Genomic DNA, 20,155 nt, shown 5'->3' with positions numbered 1-20,155 from the left:
TCAGGGCCGTGCTGAGGATCCCCTCTGAGCAGGGACACCACAAAGGCTTTTCCACGTGCCTCCCTCACCTGGCCGTGGTCACCTTGTTCATCAGCACTGGCACATTTGCCTACCCAAAGCGCCGAGCAGTGATCCGGTCCTTCTGCGTAGCTCCCCCGTTTCTATCCTGGGCATGACGTGCTGTGGGATGGAATACCCTCTGGCTAGTTTGGGTCAGGTGTCCTGTCTCTGCTTCCTCCCGGCTTCCCGTGCCCCTCCTCACTGACAGAGCATGAGACTGAAAAGTCCAACACTACACACTCTCATTCCTGCCCAGAAAGACTGTTATGACAGATGGAGCCTGACATCATGGACTGAATGAACTCAGCGATCTTTATGGGGATGGTCCATGGATGAAGGAATGATATCTCTGTGTATATATATCGAGACAAAAAGCGATGGTATATTGAAAAATGTGGGGGCTGAGCATGACGTGAATAGTATGGAATAAGGGGTGGATACAGTCCTGGCTTCAGCTGTAATAGTTATTTTCTCCTTCCTAGTATCTGGTGCAGCGCTGTGTTTCAGCTTTAGTCTGAGAACAACGCTGATAACACACCGATGGTTCAGTTGTTGCTCAGTAGCACTAATCCTGATCAAGGACTTCTCAGTCTCATGCTCTGCCTTCAGTGAAGATCATGTCAGAAGTTTAGCAGGTTCTGGAGGAGGTCAAGCATCACTCAGGTCTACCTGGGCTCACTCCTAGTGACACTCGCAATGCATTTGTTGAAGCTGCTCTCAGCCAGGAGCAGCACGTTGCCCAGGACGGTGTTAAGGAAGGATGAAGGGAGAACTGAGGAAGAGTCCCACATCTCAAAAATGGAATCATTCAAGGTTGTACCACTTTCTTCTGATTTCACGTGGATAACTCTGTGTGTCCCCCCCATATTGAAGATGACTCCATCCTCTTCCCAACCCCGTTCACAGGCTGGTTCCTGTGAACAAGCAAAAGAACAAGGACTCGGTCCCACGGACACCGAGCCGGCAGCTCCGAGCCTGGCTGGAGCTGCTGAGGAAGAGCAGCACCGGGCATCTCTCGCTGCTGTGGAACACAAGGAGAAGACCAAGAGCTTGGATGTGGCCATGGCAGAAATTTCAGCTGCAGTAGTTGAGGACGCTGCATCTCCTGAGGCCGCAGAAACTCAGGGAGAGCCAAGCACAGCACCTCTCACTGCAGAAGCAGGAGAGGATGGAGAAGACATGGTGTCTCCCGTGTCTTCCCATCAGGAAGAGTCCGTAACAACCGGTGTCTCCCCAGCAGCACACGAGGGGGATGTGACACCTTCTTTGACTGAGATCCCTGGGGCAGATGCTGGAACACCGCACCCTGGAGCCAGCAGCTCAGCTCCCTCTCAGCTTCCCTGATGTCTCTTACTCTCTTGTCTGCCAACAAGACTGGTCACTACTGGTGTCCCCCAGGGCTCAGTATTGGAGCCAGTGTTGCTTAATTTCTTTCTTTGAATCATAGAATCACAGAAGCAGATCACTGATGATCTGGATGAGGGGATCGAGTGCAGCCTCAGTAAGTTTGTGGATGACACCAAGTCGGGTGGGAGTGTTGATGTGCTGTAGGGCAGGAAGCTCTGCAGAGGGATCTGGACTGGCTGGATCAACGGGCTGTGGCCAACGGGATGAGGTTCAACAAGGCAAAGTGCCGGGTCCTGAACTTGGGAGCACCCTGGCCTGTATCAGCACCAGTGTGGGCAGCAGAACCAGGGCAGTGATTGTCCCCCTGTACCGGGCACTGCTGTGGCCGCCCCTCGAATCCTGTGTTCAGACCTGGGCTCCCTCTAAGGAGAGACATTGAGGTGCTGGAGCGGGGCCAGAGAAGGGCAGCAGAGCTGGTGCAGGGCCTGGAGCACAAGTGTGATGAGGAACGGCTGAGGGACCTGGGGGGTTTAGTCTGGAGAAGAGAAGGCTCAGGGGGGACCTTATCTCTCTCTACCTGAAAAGAGGCTGGAGCCAGAAGGTGCCTGCTCTGCTCTCCTAAGGAACGAGGGATAGAACAAGAGAAAACGGCCTCGAGCTGGGCCAGGGGAGGTTTAGACTGGCAATTAGGAAGCATTTCTTCACTTCAGGTGGAGTCAGGCATTGGAACAGGCTGCCCAGGGCAGTGCTGGAGTCACCGTCCCTGAAGCATTCACACACCGTGCAGACGAGCCGCTCAGTGCCATGGGTTAGCGGCGGCCTTGGCAGCGCTGGGGAACGGTTGGATTTGATGATCTTCAAGGTTTTTTCCAACCTGTTGTCTCTATGACTGCCGGGAGCAGCCCTGGTGAGCCCAGTGGCCATGGGCACGATGCCGCCAATATCACAAAGCCTCGGTGGCCGCTGTGGAGACACCTGGGACTGGTTCGGAATGGCTGGGACGGGCCATGGGTGTGGGCATCTCCACTGCGACCGCCGGCGCTTTGTGATGTAGGGGGGCTCCTCGTGCCCAGAGGCCATTGTGACGGGGGTGGCCCCGTGGTGAGCGTGGGGTACGTAAGGAACGAGAGCCCTGGAGCAGCCCAGTCCAGAGGAGCAGCCTCCCTCAGGAGGCAGCAATTTCCCTGGAAGCCCACGGCAGGTCAGCGTCCCAGGACGTGGAAGATGCCCGTGGGCAAAGAGGCGAACGCCCGTTCCCAGCCCGCTGAGGGCAGGCCGAGCGCGCAGAGGATGCGCCAGGTGAGAGCCGGGGCAGGAGGGGGAGGCCGGTGGTGGGACGGGGCCGCACGGAGCTGCCTCGGTGCCGGGGCCGGGCTTGCCGGCACTGCGGGGGCTGCTGTGCCGAGGCAGCCGCCTCCATCACACACCTCTTCCTCCTCCTCCTCCTCCTGCCCGCAGGTGGCCCGCAGGCAGCCCGAGGAAGCGCCGCAGGGCAGCCCGAGCCAGGCCTCGTCCCACCATGGGATCACGCAGGCACGGGTGCCCAACCCAGAGAGGTTTCAGCGTGTCGCCAACCAGCAGGCACAGGTAGGGAGCCCGAGGGAGACGGGGCCGAACGTCTTCCCGCCCCCGGGAGCTGCTGACGGGCAGGCGGGAGGTGCGGGAGGGAGCAAGCTGAGCCCCCCGTGCCGTGCCCGGCCGGCTCCCCGGCGTGCCGGGGGTGCTCTGGGCAGCGGCCGTGGGCTGCGGGTGGCCAGCCCTGTCCCCAGCCGGCTCTGGGAGCAGGCGGCAGCCGCCTGCGGGGCTGAGCCCTGCCCTGGGGCTGGCGGGGGAGCCCAAGTGCAAGAGCTCAGCCCGCTGGGACGCGGGCGCAAGGGACACCGTCACACAGCCTCTCTCCTCGGCTTCTCTTGCAGATGGGCAGCGCGGGGCACCGAGGGATGCTGCCCCGCAGCAGCGGGCCAATGCGTGAGCAGACGCTTCGTCTGCCACCAGTGGTGGCAATGGCACCCCGGCCGCCTCCTCGCTCAGAGAGACCCGTCGTCACCTCCTGCAGGCTGCCGCCTGTGGCACCAGCAGCCTCTGCGGCTTCTGGCACTGTCAGCAGCTTGGCCATCGGCAGCACGAGCAGCAGGCAACAGCACCTTCTCAAAACCGCAGCCCAGCTGCGCCGCGAACCAAGTCACGGCAGCAGAGTTGCAGGGCCAGAGACCTGCCGGACACCTGCCCCACTCAGCCCCACAGCCTCTGCCTCTGCAATGGAGAGCTCGGGCAGCGAGAGCGCAGTCCTGCGCAAGAGCAGCACCGGGAGCCGGGGAGCCCGCCGGCAGCCAGCGCCACGGCAGGACCTGGCGCACAGCAGGGCTGCAGGGATGAGGGCAAGGACAGACCCTGTCCCGGTGGCTGGCAGCAGCAAGGCCCCTGCTGCTCAGCCCACACATCACTCTCACAGCCATGGGGGCACCGGTGCTCCCCAGAGCAGGAACACAGGGCAAGCAGCAGAGCACCTGCCAGCAATGCCGGCGGCACGCATGAATTCCTGCATCAACACCAAGTTCCTTGGTGTGCACTACAGGCCTGTTGCACAGCGTCTGCCCCCCCAGCCCAGCAAGACCAGGCCTTCGGAGCAGCCGAAGAAGAGCTGCCTGGCCAGAGCTCCTGAGGAAGAGGAGCACCAGGCACATCTCCTTCCCGTGGCACCGGCGCCAGCTTCTAATAACCTTGGCAAGAAGGAGGCAGCACCACAGGGGCAGAGACATGCACCTGCCCTGCAGGGTATCAGAGTGATGGATGCAGCTCTGCAGGTCACAGCCACAGCCAAAAAGAGGAAGCTGCTGCTCCCGCCCTCGGCTCGGATCCAGAGAACCAGCAAGAAGCAGGCGGAACAGCAAGACACAAGCCAAAGCTGGCATGTGGTGATGGCAGCATTGCCGCATGCAGCACTTAAGGACGCCGAGTCTGCTGTGAGCCATGTGCGTGTGTCAATGGCAGCAATGAGACCTGCAGCAGTTGAGGGCACGGAGTCTCCTGTGGCCGCAGAGCCTCAGGGAGAGCCAAGCACAGCCCCTCTCGTCCCAGCAGCAGCCGAGGATGGAGAAGACATGGTGTCTCCTGTGGCTGGATACCACCAAGAAGAGGCCATAAGAGCCGGTGTCTCCCTGGCAGCACACGAGGGGGATGTGACACCTTCTTTGACTGAGATCCCTGGGGCAGATGCTGGAACACCGCCCCCTGCCCCTGGGGTAGACGATGAAGGAGAAGCAGCAGCTCGTCCCTTGGCTCAGGACTCTCAGCACCAGGTGAGTGGCAGCGTGTGGCCGGCACCGGCGATGCCGAGGTGCTGGAGGCAGCCCCAGAGCCCGGGCTGTGTGTGGCAGGGACATTGCTGGTGCTCCCTGTGCCATCCCGCTGACATCCCCTCCCTCCCCTGCCCGTGCTCTTGCTCTCCCGTCCCGCACCCCTGCTCTGGAGCAAAGGCACTGAAGGAGAGCAGCCCGGGAGGGACCTCCCCAGGGAGCAGCCACCAGCAGCAGCCCCAGGACCAAGTGACGGGCCAATGCACCACCCAGCCCCGGCGCTGGTCACAGGGCCACAGGGGAGAAGGCAGCCCATGGCACGGCACCCACACAGCTACCTCCAGCCCTGAGAGAGGCACGGCTGGGGAGAGCTGTCAGCTCCTGATGTTCTGCTGTGTGTTCACAGGAGGAGCCAGCAGCCTTGCCCGCAGAGGAGGAGAAACTGTGCGTTGAGGACATCGACAATGTCCTGTCCCATGTGGAAGTCAGCGGCACAGGCAAAATCTGGATACACCCCTTGGTGCCCGAGCTCTTCCAGGACCCCCGAGCGCATATCCGGGAGGGACCCAGCATCCTCAGCAGCATGGGCACGGATGTGGCAGCGGAGGCAGCCGGAGACCTGCAGAGCGTGTCTCCTGCCCCGGCCGGTCCCACGGACACCGAGCCGGCAGCTCCGAGCCTGGCTGGAGCTGCTGAGGAAGAGCAGCACCGGGCACCTCTCGCTGCTGCGCAACAAGAGCAGGAGGAGGCACTGGCATCAGCTTCCCCTGGCTTTGATGAGCAGCCTCTGGAACAGCAGGACATGGCTCAAAGCCATGTGAATGTGGCAATGGCAGCAATGAGACCTGCAGCAGTTGAGGACACGGAGCCTCCTGTGGCCGCAGAGCCTCAGGGAGAGCCAAGCACAGCCCCTCTCGTCCCAGCATCAGCCGAGGGTAAAGACATGGTGTCTCCTGTGGCTGGAGACCACCAAGAAGAGGCCATAAGAGCCGGTGTCTCCCCAGCAGCACACAAGGGGGAGGTTGCAGCTTCATTGACTGAGATCCCTGGGGCAGATGCTGGAACACCGCCCCCTGCCCCTGGGGCAGACGATGAAGGAGAAGCAGCAGCTTCTCCCTTGGCTCAGGACTCTCAGCACCAGGTGAGTGGCAGCGTGTGGCCGGCACCGGCGATGCCGAGGTGCTGGAGGCAGCCCCAGAGCCCGGGCTGGGACATTGGGGACAAAGGGACAAAGGGACATTGCTGGTGCTCCCTGTGCCATCCCGCTGACATCCCCTCCCTCCCCTGCCCGTGCTCTTGCTCTCCCGTCCCGCACCCCTGCTCTGGAGCAAAGGCACTGAAGGAGAGCAGCCCGGGAGGGACCTCCCCAGTGAGCAGCCACCAGCAGCAGCCCCAGGACCAAGTGACGGGCCAATGCACCCCCCAGCCCCGGCGCTGGTCACAGGGCCACAGGGGAGAAGGCAGCCCATGGCACGGCACCCACACAGCTACCTCCAGCCCTGAGAGAGGCACGGCTGGGGAGAGCTGTCAGCTCCTGATGTTCTGCTGCGTGTTCACAGGAGGAGCCAGCAGCCTTGTCCGCAGAGGAGGAGAAACTGTGCGTTGAGGACATCGACAATGTCCTGTCCCATGTGGAAGTCAGCAGCACAGGCAAAATCTGGATACACCCCTTGGTGCCAGAGCTCTTCCAGGACCCCCGAGCGCATACGCAGGAGGGACCCAGCATCCTCAGCAGCATGGGCACGGATGCGGCAGCAGAGGCAGCCGGAGACCTGCAGAGCGTGTCTCCTGCCCCGGCCGGTCCCACGGACACCGAGCCGGCAGCTCCGAGCCTGGCTGGAGCTGCTGAGGAAGAGCAGCACCGGGCACCTCTCGCTGCTGCGCAACAAGAGCAGGAGGAGGCACTGGCATCAGCTTCCCCTGGCTTTGATGAGCAGCCTCTGGAACAGCAGGGCATGGCTCAAAGCCATGTGAATGTGTCTATGGCAGCAATGAGACCTGCAGGAGTTGAGGACACGGAGCCTCCTGTGGCCACAGAGCCTCAGGGACAGCCAAGCACAGCCCCTCTCGTCCCAGCAGCAAAAGAGAAGGCGGCACCAGCACGAGCTTCCCGTGCCTTTAGCGATCAGGAGGAAGACAAAGAGGCCCAGAAGGAGGCACTTGCTCTGCTCAGCCCCATAGCCTCTGAGTTTGTTCCACAGGAACTAGCCAGCCAGTTCGTGAGGGATGTCATTCGCGGGGGTGTTGCTGTGATGCAGGAAACTATCCATCATTCTCTGGAAGAGCAGGACGTGGCCGAAGGAGTGGATGTGTCGACGGCAGCAAGGAGACCTGCAGAAGTTCAGTCCACCGAGTCTCCTGTGCCAACACCAGCAGAGGCCCAGAGAGAGACACCATCATGGGCCAAGAGAGAGACACCATCATGGGCCGAGAGAGAGACACCATCATGGGCCCAGAGAGAGACACCATCACGGGCCCGGAGCCAGGGATCAGGACATTCCTGGAGTCAGCTCCCACCACATGCGCAGAGACAGACCCCAGCCAGGGTCTCAGTTATCGATAGAGCTCTGCAGGCTGTATTGGGGCGCAAAGTGAGGAAAGCAGCTAAAAAGCACCAAGGAGAGGCCAGCACAACCTTTGCTACCCCGCGATTCTACGAGGATGCACAGGCAGCGTATGCAGCAGCTCAGGAAAGGGCAGCGACACCCTGGAGTCAAGAGGCATCCAGGCCAAGCTGGAGGCAGTGTCTGTCCAAGTGCAGCAGTGCCCCGGCCTCCCCTCCTCATACAGGGGCTCAAATCCCTCGCTGCAAATACCCCTGTTGTAGACCTTATACGTGGATGGAAGCAGACATTTACGAGACGTCCCCCTATTACTACAACTACAGCTATTCTTTCCCCAGAGCCTTCTACATGTACCCGCAAACAGAATTGCATTATGGCAGACATGAAGAGGTCCAAGAGCAGCAACCATCCTGCTTCGGAAGGGTGCTGATGGCTCTGTGCAAGGCTTGCAGCTGCTCCTGCATGAACCCACAAGTGGAGGAGTAGTGCCCCGCTGCCAGCTCCAGGCCCGAGGGAGCTGCGCTGAGGACATCGTGCTGCAGCCTGCGCTCACTGTGGACACCTCCTCGGGCTAATAAACCATGTCCCTTTCCCCCCAGGGCTCGCCTCTGCCTGCTCCAGCTTTTCCCTCATGTCGGTAGCAGAGAAGCCTGCGGAGCGACCCCTTTCCTTGCAGCACTTCCCAGCTGGTGAGCTTGCAGTCCCGCTGGCTCTCGGCAGCGCGTGCTGCCCATGTAGGAAAAGTGCCTCCCGATGGGATGAGACAGCGTGTGATGCAGCGGCTCCCACGTCAGCTGGTTTTTGGAGCCCGCTGCGTGCTGCAGCCCAGTGACCGGAATGAGAGGGGTGTAGAAAGGATGGGAGGAATAAGGAGCGAGGCTTGGAGTTGCTAAGGCCAGAGATAAGGGACAAGAGATTGCGATTCTCCTGCTCCTCTTGCACGCGCAAGCACTGGAGCAATGCAGCGGGAAGCTGGCAGCGTTTCCAGAAGCAGAACTGTAAATGGGAAGCAGACGGGTGACCCCGCTCGATCCCCTCCATCCCCATCCTGCAGCTTCCGAGCACCTGAGTGCAGGGGGTCTTACAGATGCCCCAAGCCATGGCCTTGGGTCCCCGGGGCTGCAGCAGAGCAAGGACAGCGAGGCGGGCCTGAGGCTGCAGATGTAGTTGGGCAGGAAGACGGACGCAGCTCTTGGTTTGTGTTTGGGGACGGGAAACCCCCTTGTCATGGCAGCAGAGTTGCAGGGCCAGAGACCTGCCGGACCCCTGCCCCACTCAGCCCCACAGCCTCTGCAATGAAGAGCTCAGGCAGCGTGAGCGCAGTCCTGCGCAAGAACAGCACCGGGAGCCGGGGAGCCCGCCGGCAGCCAGCGCCACGGCAGGACCTGGCACACAGCAGGGCTCCAGGGATGAGAACAAGAATGAATTTGATAAACCACTGTCCATCATATTTGAAAAATCATGGCATTCAGGTGAAGTTCCCGATGACTGGAAGAAGGGTAATATAACCCCCATTTTCAAGAAGGAGAAGGTGGAAGACCCGGGGAAGTACAGACCAGTCAGCCTCACCTCTGTGCCTGGCAAAATCTTGGAGCAGATTCTCCTGGGAAACATGCTAAGGCACATGAAAAACAACGAGGTGGTTGGTGACAGCCAACATGGCTTCACTAAGGGGAAATCCTGCCTGACCAATTTGGTGGCCTTCTATGATGGAGCCACGGAACTGATGGACAGGGGCAGAGCAGTTGACGTCATCTACCTGGACTTGTGCAAAGCATTCGACACTGTCCCACATGACATCCTTGTCTCTAAATTGGAGAGACATCAATTTGATAGATGGACCACTCGGTGGATAAAGAACTGGCTCGATGGCCGCACGCAATGAGTTGTGGTCAACGGCTCGATGTCCAGTTGGAAACCTGTAACGAGTGGTGTCCCTCAGGGATCGGTGTTGGGGCTGGTCCTGTTCAACATCTTTGTCGGCGACATGGACAGTGGGATTGAGTGCGCCCTCAGCAAGTTTGCCGACGACACCAAGCTGTGTGGTTCTGTTCATACGCTGGAGGGAAGGGATGCCATCCAGAGGGACCTTGACACGCTTGTGATGTGGGCCGATGCCAATCTTACGAAGTTTAACCAAGCCAAGTGTAAGGTCCTACACCTGGGTGGGGGCAATCCCAGGCACTGCTACAGATTGGGCGGAGAAGAGATTCAGAGCAGCCTGAGGAGAAGGACTTGGGGGTGTTGGTTGACGAGAAGCTTAACATGAGCCGGCTTCAGTGTGCGCTTGCAGCCCAGAAAGCCAACCATATCCTGGGCTGCATCAAAAGAAGCATGACCAGCAGGCAAAAAGAGGTGATCCTGCCCCTCTACTCTGCTCTTGTGAGACCTCACTTGGAGTACTGCGTCCAGTTCTGGTGTCCTCAACATAAAAAGGACATGGAGCTGTTGGAGCGAGTCCAGAGGAGGCCACGAGGATGATAAGAGGGCTGGAGCACCTCCCGTATGAAGACAGGCTGAGAGAGTTGGGGCTGTTCAGCCTGGAGAAGAGAAGGCTGTGTGGAGACCTCAGAGCAGCCTTCCAGTATCTGAAGGGGGTCTATAAGGATGCTGGGGAGGGACTCTTCCTTAGGGACTGGAGTGGTAGGACAAGGGGTAATGGGTTCAAACTTAAAAAGGGGAAGTTTAGATTAGATATAAGGAGGAAGTTCTTTACAGTGAGGGTGGTGAAGCACTGGAATGGGTTGCCCAGGGAGGTTGTGGATGCTCCATCCCTGGCGGTGTTCAAGGCCAGGTTGGACAGAGCCTTGGACCACATGGTTTAGTGCAAGGTGTCCTTGCCCATGGCAGGGGGGTTGGAACTAGATGATCTTAAGGTCCTTTCCAACCCTTACTATTCTGTGATTCTATGATTCTAAGAACAGACACTGTCCCGGTGGCTGGCAGCATCAAGGCCCCTGCTGCTCAGCCCACACGTCACTCTCACAGCCATGGGGGCACCGGTGCTCCCCAGAGCAGGAACACAGGGCAAGCAGCAGAGCACCTGCCAGCAATGCCGGCGGCACGCATGAATTCCTGCATCAACACCAAGTTCCTTGGTGTGCACTACAGGCCTGTTGCACAGCGTCTGCCCCCCCAGCCCAGCAAGACCAGGCCTTCGGAGCAGCCGAAGAAGAGCTGCCTGGCCAGAGCTCCTGAGGAAGAGGAGCACCAGGCACGTCTCCTTCCCGTGGCACCGGCGCCAGCTTCTAATAACCTTGGCAAGAAGGAGGCAGCACCACAGGGGCAGAGACATGCACCTGCCCTGCAGGGTATCAGAGTGATGGATGCAGCTCTGCAGGTCACAGCCACATCCAAAAAGAGGAAGCTGCTGCTCCTGCCCTCGGCTGGGATCCAGAGAACCAGCAAGAAGCAGGTGGAGCAGCAATGGGAAGGGAAGTCGTGAGGAATGGGAATGGATGGGAAGGGAAGGAAAAGGAAAGGAATAGGAAGGGAATGGATGGGAAGGGAAGGGAATAGGATGTGAAGGGATGGGAAGGGAACAGGAAGTGAATGGAATAGGGAGGAAAAGGGAAGGGAAGTGAAGGAAAGGGCATAGGAATGAAAGGGAATGGAAGGGAAGGGAATTGGTGAGGAATCAGAAGGGAAGGGATGGGAGGGGAAGGGAAGGAAATAAAAGGAAAGGGAAGGAAAGGAAAGGAAATGGGTGAGGAAAGGTGGAATGGGGTGGGAAGGGGTGGAAAGGGAAAAGGAAAGGGAAGGAACGGGAACGAATGGGAAGGAAATGGATGGAAAGGACGGGTGAGGGAAGGGGTGAGAAAAGGGGTGGAAAGGGGAAAGGCATGGGAATGAGAGGGAAAGGGAAAAGGAAAAGGAAAATGAAAAGGAAAAGGAAAAGGAAGAAAAGGAAAGCAAAGGAAAGGAGTACAAAGGAAAAAACTGAAAGGAAAGGAAAACTGAAAGGAAAGGAGGACAGGAAGGAAAGGGAAAGGAGGAAAGCAGGAAAATAAACCCTTCTTACTCGTGTCTAAATCCTCCTTTTCACTTTCCAAAGTCTCAGGTTTTGCTTCTAAAGCGTCGTTTGCAGGGTCCAAAGCCTCAGGTTCAGTTTACAGAGTCTCCTTTTCAGATTCCAGGATGTCATTTTTAGGATCCAAGCAGGCATTTTTAGGGTCCAAGCAGCCTCTTAAGCGGTCGAAACCCTCGTTTGGAGGGACCAAACCCCTCTAGCAGGGCTCAAAGCCCCAGTTTTAAGTCCCAAAGCCTCATGTTTAGGGTCCAAAGCTCAGATTCTGCAGTTGAAAGACTCGTTTTGGGGCTCCAAAGCTTCATTTTATGGTACAAACTGCTCATTTAGGAATAAGGGGTGGATACTGTCCTGGGTTTGGCTGGGATAGCATTAACTCTCTTCCCTGTAGCTGGTGCAGTGCTGTGTTCTGGCTTTATTCTGGGAATAACGCTGGTAACACACCGATGGTTTAGTTGTTGCTCGGTAGCACTGACCCTGAGCAAGCACTTTCCACTCTCTCAGGCTCTGCAGTGAGGAGGGGCACGGGAAGCTGGGAGGAAGCAAAGCCAGGACAGAGACAGCGCTTTCCTTTCCCCCGTCTAGTTTTATGCTCTGTCCCCTTTAATCCACGACAGTTCTATAGGAACAAATTTTGTTGTACAGCTGTTAATAGTGATTTTAGTGATAGAAACTCTTGCCTTTTATCTTGTTGCTCCAGGTTTGGTTTTTAACTTCTTTTCATGACTTTCTTCTTGTTTTTTAAAGAGCTCTGGCTGGTGGGTGAGTTATTTATTTCTAATTCCCGTGGGTTTCCAACCCGCGCCTTGCTCCTGCGGCTGCTGATGCCCAGGTTTTCCATGTGGGTCCTTCCCCCCGTGTGTGTCCCATGCCCGGCCCCGGGTCCGTAGTGTTCCCGTCGGCAGCCTGGTGGAGGTGCGGAGCGGCTCCTGCTCCCCAGCTCCCTGTGGCCGTAGTTCCGGTCGCTGCCGTTTCCCTGCCACGGGCAGATCCTCAGCCTGCAGCTGAGGGTTGCTTTTCTGCAGGGGTGTCTTGTCTGGGGCTGGGGCGGGGGGAGCTGGCCCCGGCTGTCCGCGCTGTCGGGTCTGGCCATGGGACCGAGTGTTGAACCGGCGGGATTTGCGTTCACAGTTAAGAGTGCCCAGTGTAGGGAACGCAGGAATCTTGTTTGCTTGTTTGTTTTCCATGCGGATTGAAAAAAGAAGAAGCACTTGATGGATGGAGCCATCCCTTTATTGCAGGATTGAGGGATGAAGGATGCTGCGAGCGTGCGGGGTGCGGGGGAGCACAGCGTGGCTGCTGCGGGGCCCAGCGGTTTGTCACCCAGCGAGACTGATTCTGCAGGACCTCAAAGGCTCCTCGACCCGCGTTACCCAGGATCAGCCCCCGAGAGCAGCACGGGGAAGGCTGGATCCAGCCCTCCACCGGGTGTGGGGAGGTGCCCGCGATGAATAACGGCGGCGCTGGGAGAGCGGGTGGGACGGGGTCCGGGCACCGCCGGGACGCGGCGAGGCCGCAGGGAAAAGGGATCGAGTGAGGAACACGCTCCCCGCGGAGGGCTCGGACGGGGAGCGCCGCGGTCCCAGCGCCGCGGTTCGGCCGCGGGGATGCTGCGGCCGGGCGGGGGGCGCACGAGCCCGCTCGCGGGGCTGGGCAGGGCCCGCTCCGCCGTTCAACGGGCTCCCGCGGCCGCGAGCCCCGCCCCGCCGGCCGCTCCGACCGGTGGCAGCGGTCGCTCGGGGGCAGAGCCGTTGCGAGCGGGGCCGCGGCCGGTGGCAGCAGCGGCAGCGGCAGCTCTCGGCGGGTCGTAGCCCTCCCTCCGCCGGTCCCCGCCATGGTGCCCCCCGCTTCCCCCCAGCCCCCGGGCCCTCCTCCCGGCCGCCCCGCCGAGGCTCGCCGCCACGCTCCGCTCTCCCGGTCCTGGCAGTGGCGGCGCTGGGCGAGCCGCCGCCGCTGGGTCTGCCGAGGCAGCTCCGCTCTCCTCCAAAACCCATCATGGAGCGCTGCGGACGGTGGCACAAGGTGGGCAGGAGCCTCCTGCGACTGAGCAGCGGTTCCCGGGTTCTCCCCAGAATGCCAGCACCTCATCGGGTGGTGCTTGTCCATGCGCGTTTGTGACAGACCATCCCTGGAGGACATCTTCAACCACCCTTGGCTGCAAAGATCCTCCTGCCCCGGGAGACAGCCACCCTCCACCAGCACAGCCTGAGCCAGCAGCCGGGCAGGTAAGCGGGTGGTGTTTTTCGGGGTTTGTGTGGGGTTTGGGGTGTTTTGGGAGGTTGGGTATTTTGGGGGGGATTTGGGCTTTTGGGAGGCTTGGGTGGATTTTGGGCAGGAGGGGTTGGGGGTTTTTTGGAGACTAAAGTTTGAGGGGTTGGGTTTTCTGGGGAATTTGTGGGTTTTGTGGAGGGTTGGTGGCTTTGGGGGTTTTGGAGTTCTGTAAGGTTGGGTGTTTATTGGGGGATTAGGTTTTTTTTGGAGACTTTTGCAGTTTTTGGGGGGGTTGCAGGGGTTGGTTTCTAGGGTTTTGGAGAGCATTAAGTATCAGAAAAACACCTCATGAGAGTTCATTCTCCTCCCTGTAGCTGGGGCAGTGCTGAGGGTGGGCTTTAGTCTGAGGATAAAGCTGATAACACACCGATGGCTTAGTTGTTGCTCAGTAGCACTTACCCTGAGCAAGGCTGATTGAGTCCCTCATGCTCTGCAGTGAGGAGGGGCACAGGAAGCCAGAGGAGCAGAGGCATGATCTGATGGCAAAACAACAGACAACGCAGCTACTCCACCGCCAGGCACAAGCACTGGGGCTACTCCAACCACGGTGACAGGCACTGCTGGTATTCCAACCACGGCAAAACCCAATACGGCTGCTACAACCCTACACCCAAACTCTGCAGCTGCTATAAATGCAGTGACAAGCACTGCAGCCATTACATACCAACAACAGGCATAAGCACTGAGGCTATTCCAACCACTGCAACAAGCAGAGCAGCGACTTCAGTGCCAGCCACAGCAACGCGGCTACTCCAGTGTCTGAGACAGACACTGCGGCTACTCCAGCCTCATCGACAAGCAGTGAGGCTTCTCCAACCCAAGCCATAAAAACTGTGTCTACTCCAACCATGGCGACACATGGGCGCATCAGCTACTCCAACACCAAGGACGGGCGCTGGGGCTGCTACGACTCCAGCGACATGCACTGCAGGTATTGCAACCCCATCGGCAAGCAGTGCGGCTTCTCCAGCGCCAGCCACAAGCACTGCGGCTGCTCCAACCCCAGCGACAAGGACCGCGGCTACGACACAGCAACAACAGACATAAACACCGTCACTTGGCCTGCCCTCAGCGGGCTGGGAACGGGCGTTCGCCTCTTTGCCCACGGGCATCTTCCACGTCCTGGGACGCTGACCTGCCGTGGGCTTCCAGGGAAATTGCTGCCTCCTGAGGGAGGCTGCTCCTGTGACTGGGCTGCTCCAGGGCTCTCGCTCCTTACAGACAAGAGAGTTAGAGACATCAGGGAAGCTGAGAGGGAGCTGAGCTGCTGGCTCCAAGCCCAAACTGTGCAGGGACCACAAGCATCCCCCCTAGCACAAACAGAGAGGAAAGAGTGCATTAATCCAGGGGGTTGGGAACTTGATACCCGAAGAAACCACAAAAAGAGGAGGAAGAGGGAAATAAAAGCAAGGGGTTTCCTCCAGAGCCCAGTGTCCTCACCCAAAACCTCTTCACAGCTCTGCAGGGGGCTAACGAGGCAACACCCACCACAATGGCTAATGTCTGACCTGAATCTCCCTCAAAAGCCCCTCTGTGTGGATTAAGCTGAGATAACAGCCAAGGTCTGTACAGAAACACCAACTTTAATGGGATAAATATTCTGTAAACATTGACCCTCTCACAGTTATACTCCGCCTGAGCTCTGCGGCTTCATGAGAAGTCGAGGTGGGCCTCGTGTTACTCAGCAACTTTCAGAAAAAAGTGAGAAAGGGAGAGAGAAAGAGGGAGTAACAGATATTGAGAGATCACCAGTCTGCCAATGGGGGGTTTTGGTGTGCAGAGAGTGCCCCAGGGGCTCGCACATGGCCCTGTTTATTGGCCCCGCTTCCTGGACCTCTGGAAGCTTCTCTTGCCCCAATTCCAGGAGTGACTGACACACCAGTCAGTCAAGAGAAGTTGCTCCAGGACCCTCCCCATGACCTCCCTTTCTGACTTCTGGAGCCTTCTGTCGATGCATTCTGCCTCTGCCTTCACAGCCACGGACCCCGAGCGAGGACATAGCCGGGCGCATGGGGTCGGGGAAGGAAGCCGAGGCCATGCACGTGCTCATGCTACACTACAGCTTCCCAGACACAGTCTTTAGAGCTGGTTTCCAGCAAGATGAAGTTGTTCTCCGCTTGCTCCGGTTGTACTGTGGAGCTTCACGTGCCAGCCGTACACAGGGTGGCCAGGAGTTCAAGGTGGTTTCCCATCCTCAGCATCCTCAGCATCCTCAGTGCAGCTCCCTCGGGCCTGGAGCTGGCAGTGGGGCACTACTCCTCCACTTGTGGGTTCATGCAGGAGCAGCTGCAAGCCTTGCACAGAGCCCTCAGCACCCTTCTGAAGCAGGATGGTTGCTGCTCTTGATGCTCTTTCTCATCGTGCAGTACTCCTTGCGGCAAGACGACGATGACTCTGGGGTAAGAATAGGTGTAGTGATAGGAGGACCTATCGTAGGTTCCTCCTCTCAGCCACCGATAAGGTTCTCTCCTGGGGAGACTGCGATGAGGGATATGAACCCTTGTAGGAGGAGGGGAGGCCGGGGCACTGCCGCACTTGAACAGACGCTGCCTCCAGCTTGGCCTGGGTGCCTCTTGACACCAGGGTGTTGCTGCCCTTTCCTGAGCTGCTGCATACGCTGCCTGTGCATCCTCGTAGAATCGCGGGGTAGCAAAGGTTGTGCTGGCCTCTCCTTGGTGCTTTTTAGGTGCTTTCCTCACTTTGCGCCCCAATACAGCCTGCAGAGCTCTGTTGAGAACTGAGACCCTGGGTGGGGTCTGTCTCTGCGCATGTGGTGGGAGCTGACTCCAGGGGTGCCCTGATCCCTCTCCCTGGGCCCGTGATGGTGTCTCTCTCTCGGCCCATGATGGTGTCTCTCTCTGGGCCTCTGCTGGTGTTGGCACAGGAGACTCGGTGGACTGAACTTCTGCAGGTCTCCTTGCTGCCGTCGACACATCCACTCCTTCGGCCACGTCCTGCTCTTCCAGACGCTGCAGGATAGTTTCCTGGATCACAGCAAAACCAGCGCGAATGACATCCCTCACGAACTGGCTGGCTAGTTCCTGTGGAACAAACTCAGAGGCTATGGGGCTGAGCAGAGCAAGTGCCTCCTGGGCCTCTTTGTCTTCCTCCTGCTTGCTAAAGGCACGGGAAGCTCGTGCCGGTGCCGCCTTCTCTTTTGCTGCTGGGACGAGAGGGGCTGTGCTTGGCTCTCCCTGAGGCTCTGTGGCCACAGGAGGCTCCGTGTCCTCAACTGCTGCAGGTCTCATTGCTGCCATTGCCACATTCACATGGCTTTGAGCCATGTCCTGCTGTTCCAGAGGCTGCTCGTCACTTTGGTGTAAGACAGCCGAAGCCCGGTGCGCGATGTCCCTCCTTATGCACGCGGCTGTTTCCTGTTGTAGCAGCTCAGAGACCTTGGCGCTGAGCAGGGCAAATGCCTTTTTCCAGGCCTCTGCTTCTGCCTCCTCCTCATCAAAGCCAGGGGAAGCTGATGCCAGTGCCTCCTCCTGCTCTTGGTGCGCAGCAGCGAGAGGTGCCTGGTGCTGCTCTTCCTCAGCAGCTCCAGCCAGGCTCGGAGCTGCCGGCTCGGTGTCCGTGGGACCGGCCGGGGCAGGAGACACGCTCTGCAGGTCTCCGGCTGCCTCTGCTGCCGCATCCGTGCCCATGCTGCTGAGGATGCTGGGTCCCTCCTGGATATGCGCTCGGGGGTCCTGGAAGAGCTCTGGCACCAAGGGGTTGACGCAGATGTTGTACAAGGTGCCGGCTTCTCCTTGGGACAGCTCTTTGTCACTAACATATTCCGACTCCTCCTTCGCATCCTCATCCTTCTCCTCCTCTGCGGGCAAGGCTGCTGGCTCCTCCTGTGAACACACAGCAGAACATCAGGAGCTGACAGCTCTCCCCAGCCGTGTCTCTCTCGGGGCTGGAGGTAGCTGTGTGGGTGCCGTGCCATGGGCTGCCTTCTCCCCTGTGGCCCTGTGACCAGCGCCGGGGCTGGGTGGTGCATTGGCCCGTCACTTGGTGCTGGGGCTGCTGCTGGTGGCTGCTCACTGGGGAGGTCCCTCCCGGGCTGCTCTCCTTCAGTGCCTTTGCGCCAGAGCAGGGGTGCGGGACGGGAGAGGAAGAGCACGGGCAGGGGAGGGAGGGGATGTCAGCGGGATGGCACAGGGAGCACCAGCAATGTCCCTGCCACACACAGCCCGGGCTCTGGGGCTGCCTCCAGCACCTCGGCATCGCCGGTGCCGGCCACACGCTGTCACTCACCTGGTGCTGAGAGTCCTGAGCCAAGGGACGAGCTGCTGCTTCCCCTTCATCTTCTGCCCCAGGGGCAGGGGGCGGTGTTCCAGCATCTGCCCCAGGGATCTCAGTCAATGAAGGTGTCACATCCCCCTCGTGTGCTGCCAGGGAGACACTGGCTCTTATGGCCTCTTCTTGGTGGTCTCCAGCCACAGGAGACACCATGTCTTCTCCACTCTCGGCTGCTGCTGGGACGAGAGGGGCTGTGCTTGGCTCTCCCTGAGGCTCTGCGGCCACAGGAGACTCCGTGCCCTCAACTGCTGCAGGTCTCATTGCTGCCACTGACACACGCACATGGCTCACAGCAGACTCGGTGTCCTTAAGTGCTGCATGCGGCAATGCTGCCATCGCCACATGCCAGCTTTGGCTTGTGTCTTGCTGTTCCGCCTGCTTCTTGCTGGTTCTCAGGATCCCAGGCAAGGGCGGGAGCAGCAGCTTCCTCTTTTTGGATGTGGCTGTGACCTGCAGAGCTGCGTCCATCACTCTGGTGCCCTTCAGGGCAGGTGCATGTCTCTGCCCCTGTGGTGCTGCCTCCTTCTTGCCAAGGTTATTAGAAGCTGGTGCCGGTGCCACGGGAAGGAGACGTGCCTGGTGCTCCTCTTCCTCAGGAGCTCTGGCCAGGCAGCTCTTCTTCGGCTGCTCCGAAGGCCTGGTCTTGCTGGGCTGGGGGGGCAGACGCTGTGCAACAGGCCTGTAGTGCACACCAAGGAACTTGGTGTTGATGCAGGAATTCATGCGTGCCGCCGGCATTGCTGGCAGGTGCTCTGCTGCTTGCCCTGTGTTCCTGCTCTGGGGAGCACCGGTACCCCCATGGCTGTGAGAGTGACGTGTGGGCTGAGCGGCAGGGGCCTTGCTGCTGCCAGCCACCGGGACAGGGTCTGTCCTTGTCCTCATCCCTGCAGCCCTGCTGTGCGCCAGGTCCTGCCGTGGCGCTGGCTGCCGGCGGGCTCCCCGGCTCCCGGTGCTGTTCTTGCGCAGGACTGCGCTCACGCTGCCCGAGCTCTCCATTGCAGAGGCAGAGGCTGTGGGGCTGAGTGGGGCAGGTGTCCGGCAGGTCTCTGGCCATGCAACTCTGCTGCCGTGACTTGGTTCGCGGCGCAGCTGGGCTGCGGTTTTGAGAAGCTGCTGTTGCCTGCTGCTCGTGCTGCCGATGGCCAAGCTGCTGACAGTGCCAGAAGCCGCAGAGGCTGCTGGTGCCACAGGCGGCAGCCTGCAGGAGGTGACGACGGGTCTCTCTGAGCGAGGAGGCGGCCGGGGTGCCATTGCCACCACTGGTGGCAGACGAAGCGTCTGCTCACGCATTGGCCCGCTGCTGCGGGGCAGCATCCCTCGGTGCCCCGCGCTGCCCATCTGCAAGAGAAGCCGAGGAGAGAGGCTGTGTGACGGTGTCCCTTGCGCCCGCGTCCCAGCGGGCTGAGCTCTTGCACTTGGGCTCCCCCGCCAGCCCCAGGGCAGGGCTCAGCCCCGCAGGCGGCTGCCGCCTGCTCCCAGAGCCGGCTGGGGACAGGGCTGGCCACCCGCAGCCCACGGCCGCTGCCCAGAGCACCCCCGGCACGCCGGGGAGCCGGCCGGGCACGGCACGGGGGGCTCAGCTTGCTCCCTCCCGCACCTCCCGCCTGCCCGTCAGCAGCTCCCGGGGGCGGGAAGACGTTCGGCCCCGTCTCCCTCGGGCTCCCTACCTGTGCCTGCTGGTTGGCGACACGCTGAAACCTCTCTGGGTTGGGCACCCGTGCCTGCGTGATCCCATGGTGGGACGAGGCCTGGCTCGGGCTGCCCTGCGGCGCTTCCTCGGGCTGCCTGCGGGCCACCTGCGGGCAGGAGGAAGAGGAGGAGGAAGAGGTGTGTGATGGAGGCGGCTGCCTTGGCACAGCGGCCCCCGCAGTGCCGGCAAGCCCGGCCCCGGCACCGAGGCAGCTCCGTGCGGCCCCGTCCCGCCACCGGCCTCCCCCTCCTGCCCCGGCTCTCACCTGGCGCATCCTCTGCGCGCTCGGCCTGCCCTCAGCGGGCTGGGAACGGGCGTTCGCCTCTTTGCCCACGGGCATCTTCCACGTCCTGGGACGCTGACCTGCCGTGGGCTTCCAGGGAATTTGCTGCCTCCTGAGTGAGGCTGCTCCTCTGGACTGGGCTGCTCCAGGGCTCTCGCTCCTTACGTACCCCACGCTCACCACGGGGCCACCCCGTCACAATGGCCTCTGGGCACCAGGAGCCCCCCTACATCACAAAGCACCGGCGGTCGCAGTGGAGATGCCCACACCCATGACCCGTCCCAGCCATTCCGAACCAGTCCCAGGTGTCTCCACAGTGGCCACCGA

General features: G+C 60.1%; 1 protein-coding gene across 1 annotated transcript; it reads right to left on the bottom strand.

Moving 5' to 3' along the window:
• Nucleotides 1–15,184: 15,184 nt before the first annotated feature.
• On the bottom strand, nt 15,185–19,885 carry LOC115603218. Its single transcript, XM_030474960.1, has 4 exons — nt 19,811–19,885; nt 19,523–19,651; nt 17,811–19,193; nt 15,185–17,407 (listed from the first exon to the last, which is right to left on the bottom strand). The coding sequence occupies exons 1-4, from the start codon at nt 19,883–19,885 to the stop codon at nt 15,818–15,820; spliced, it is 3,177 nt and encodes a 1,058-aa protein (XP_030330820.1). The 3' UTR covers nt 15,185–15,817.
• Nucleotides 19,886–20,155: the final 270 nt, after the last annotated feature.

This window comes from Strigops habroptila, unplaced genomic scaffold (assembly GCF_004027225.2).
Source record: "Strigops habroptila isolate Jane unplaced genomic scaffold, bStrHab1.2.pri NW_022045628.1_ctg1, whole genome shotgun sequence".
Classification (NCBI taxonomy): Eukaryota; Metazoa; Chordata; class Aves; order Psittaciformes; family Psittacidae; genus Strigops; species Strigops habroptila.
The sequence above is the reverse complement of the archived record's forward strand: the minus strand, read 5'-3'. Positions and strand labels throughout refer to the sequence as shown.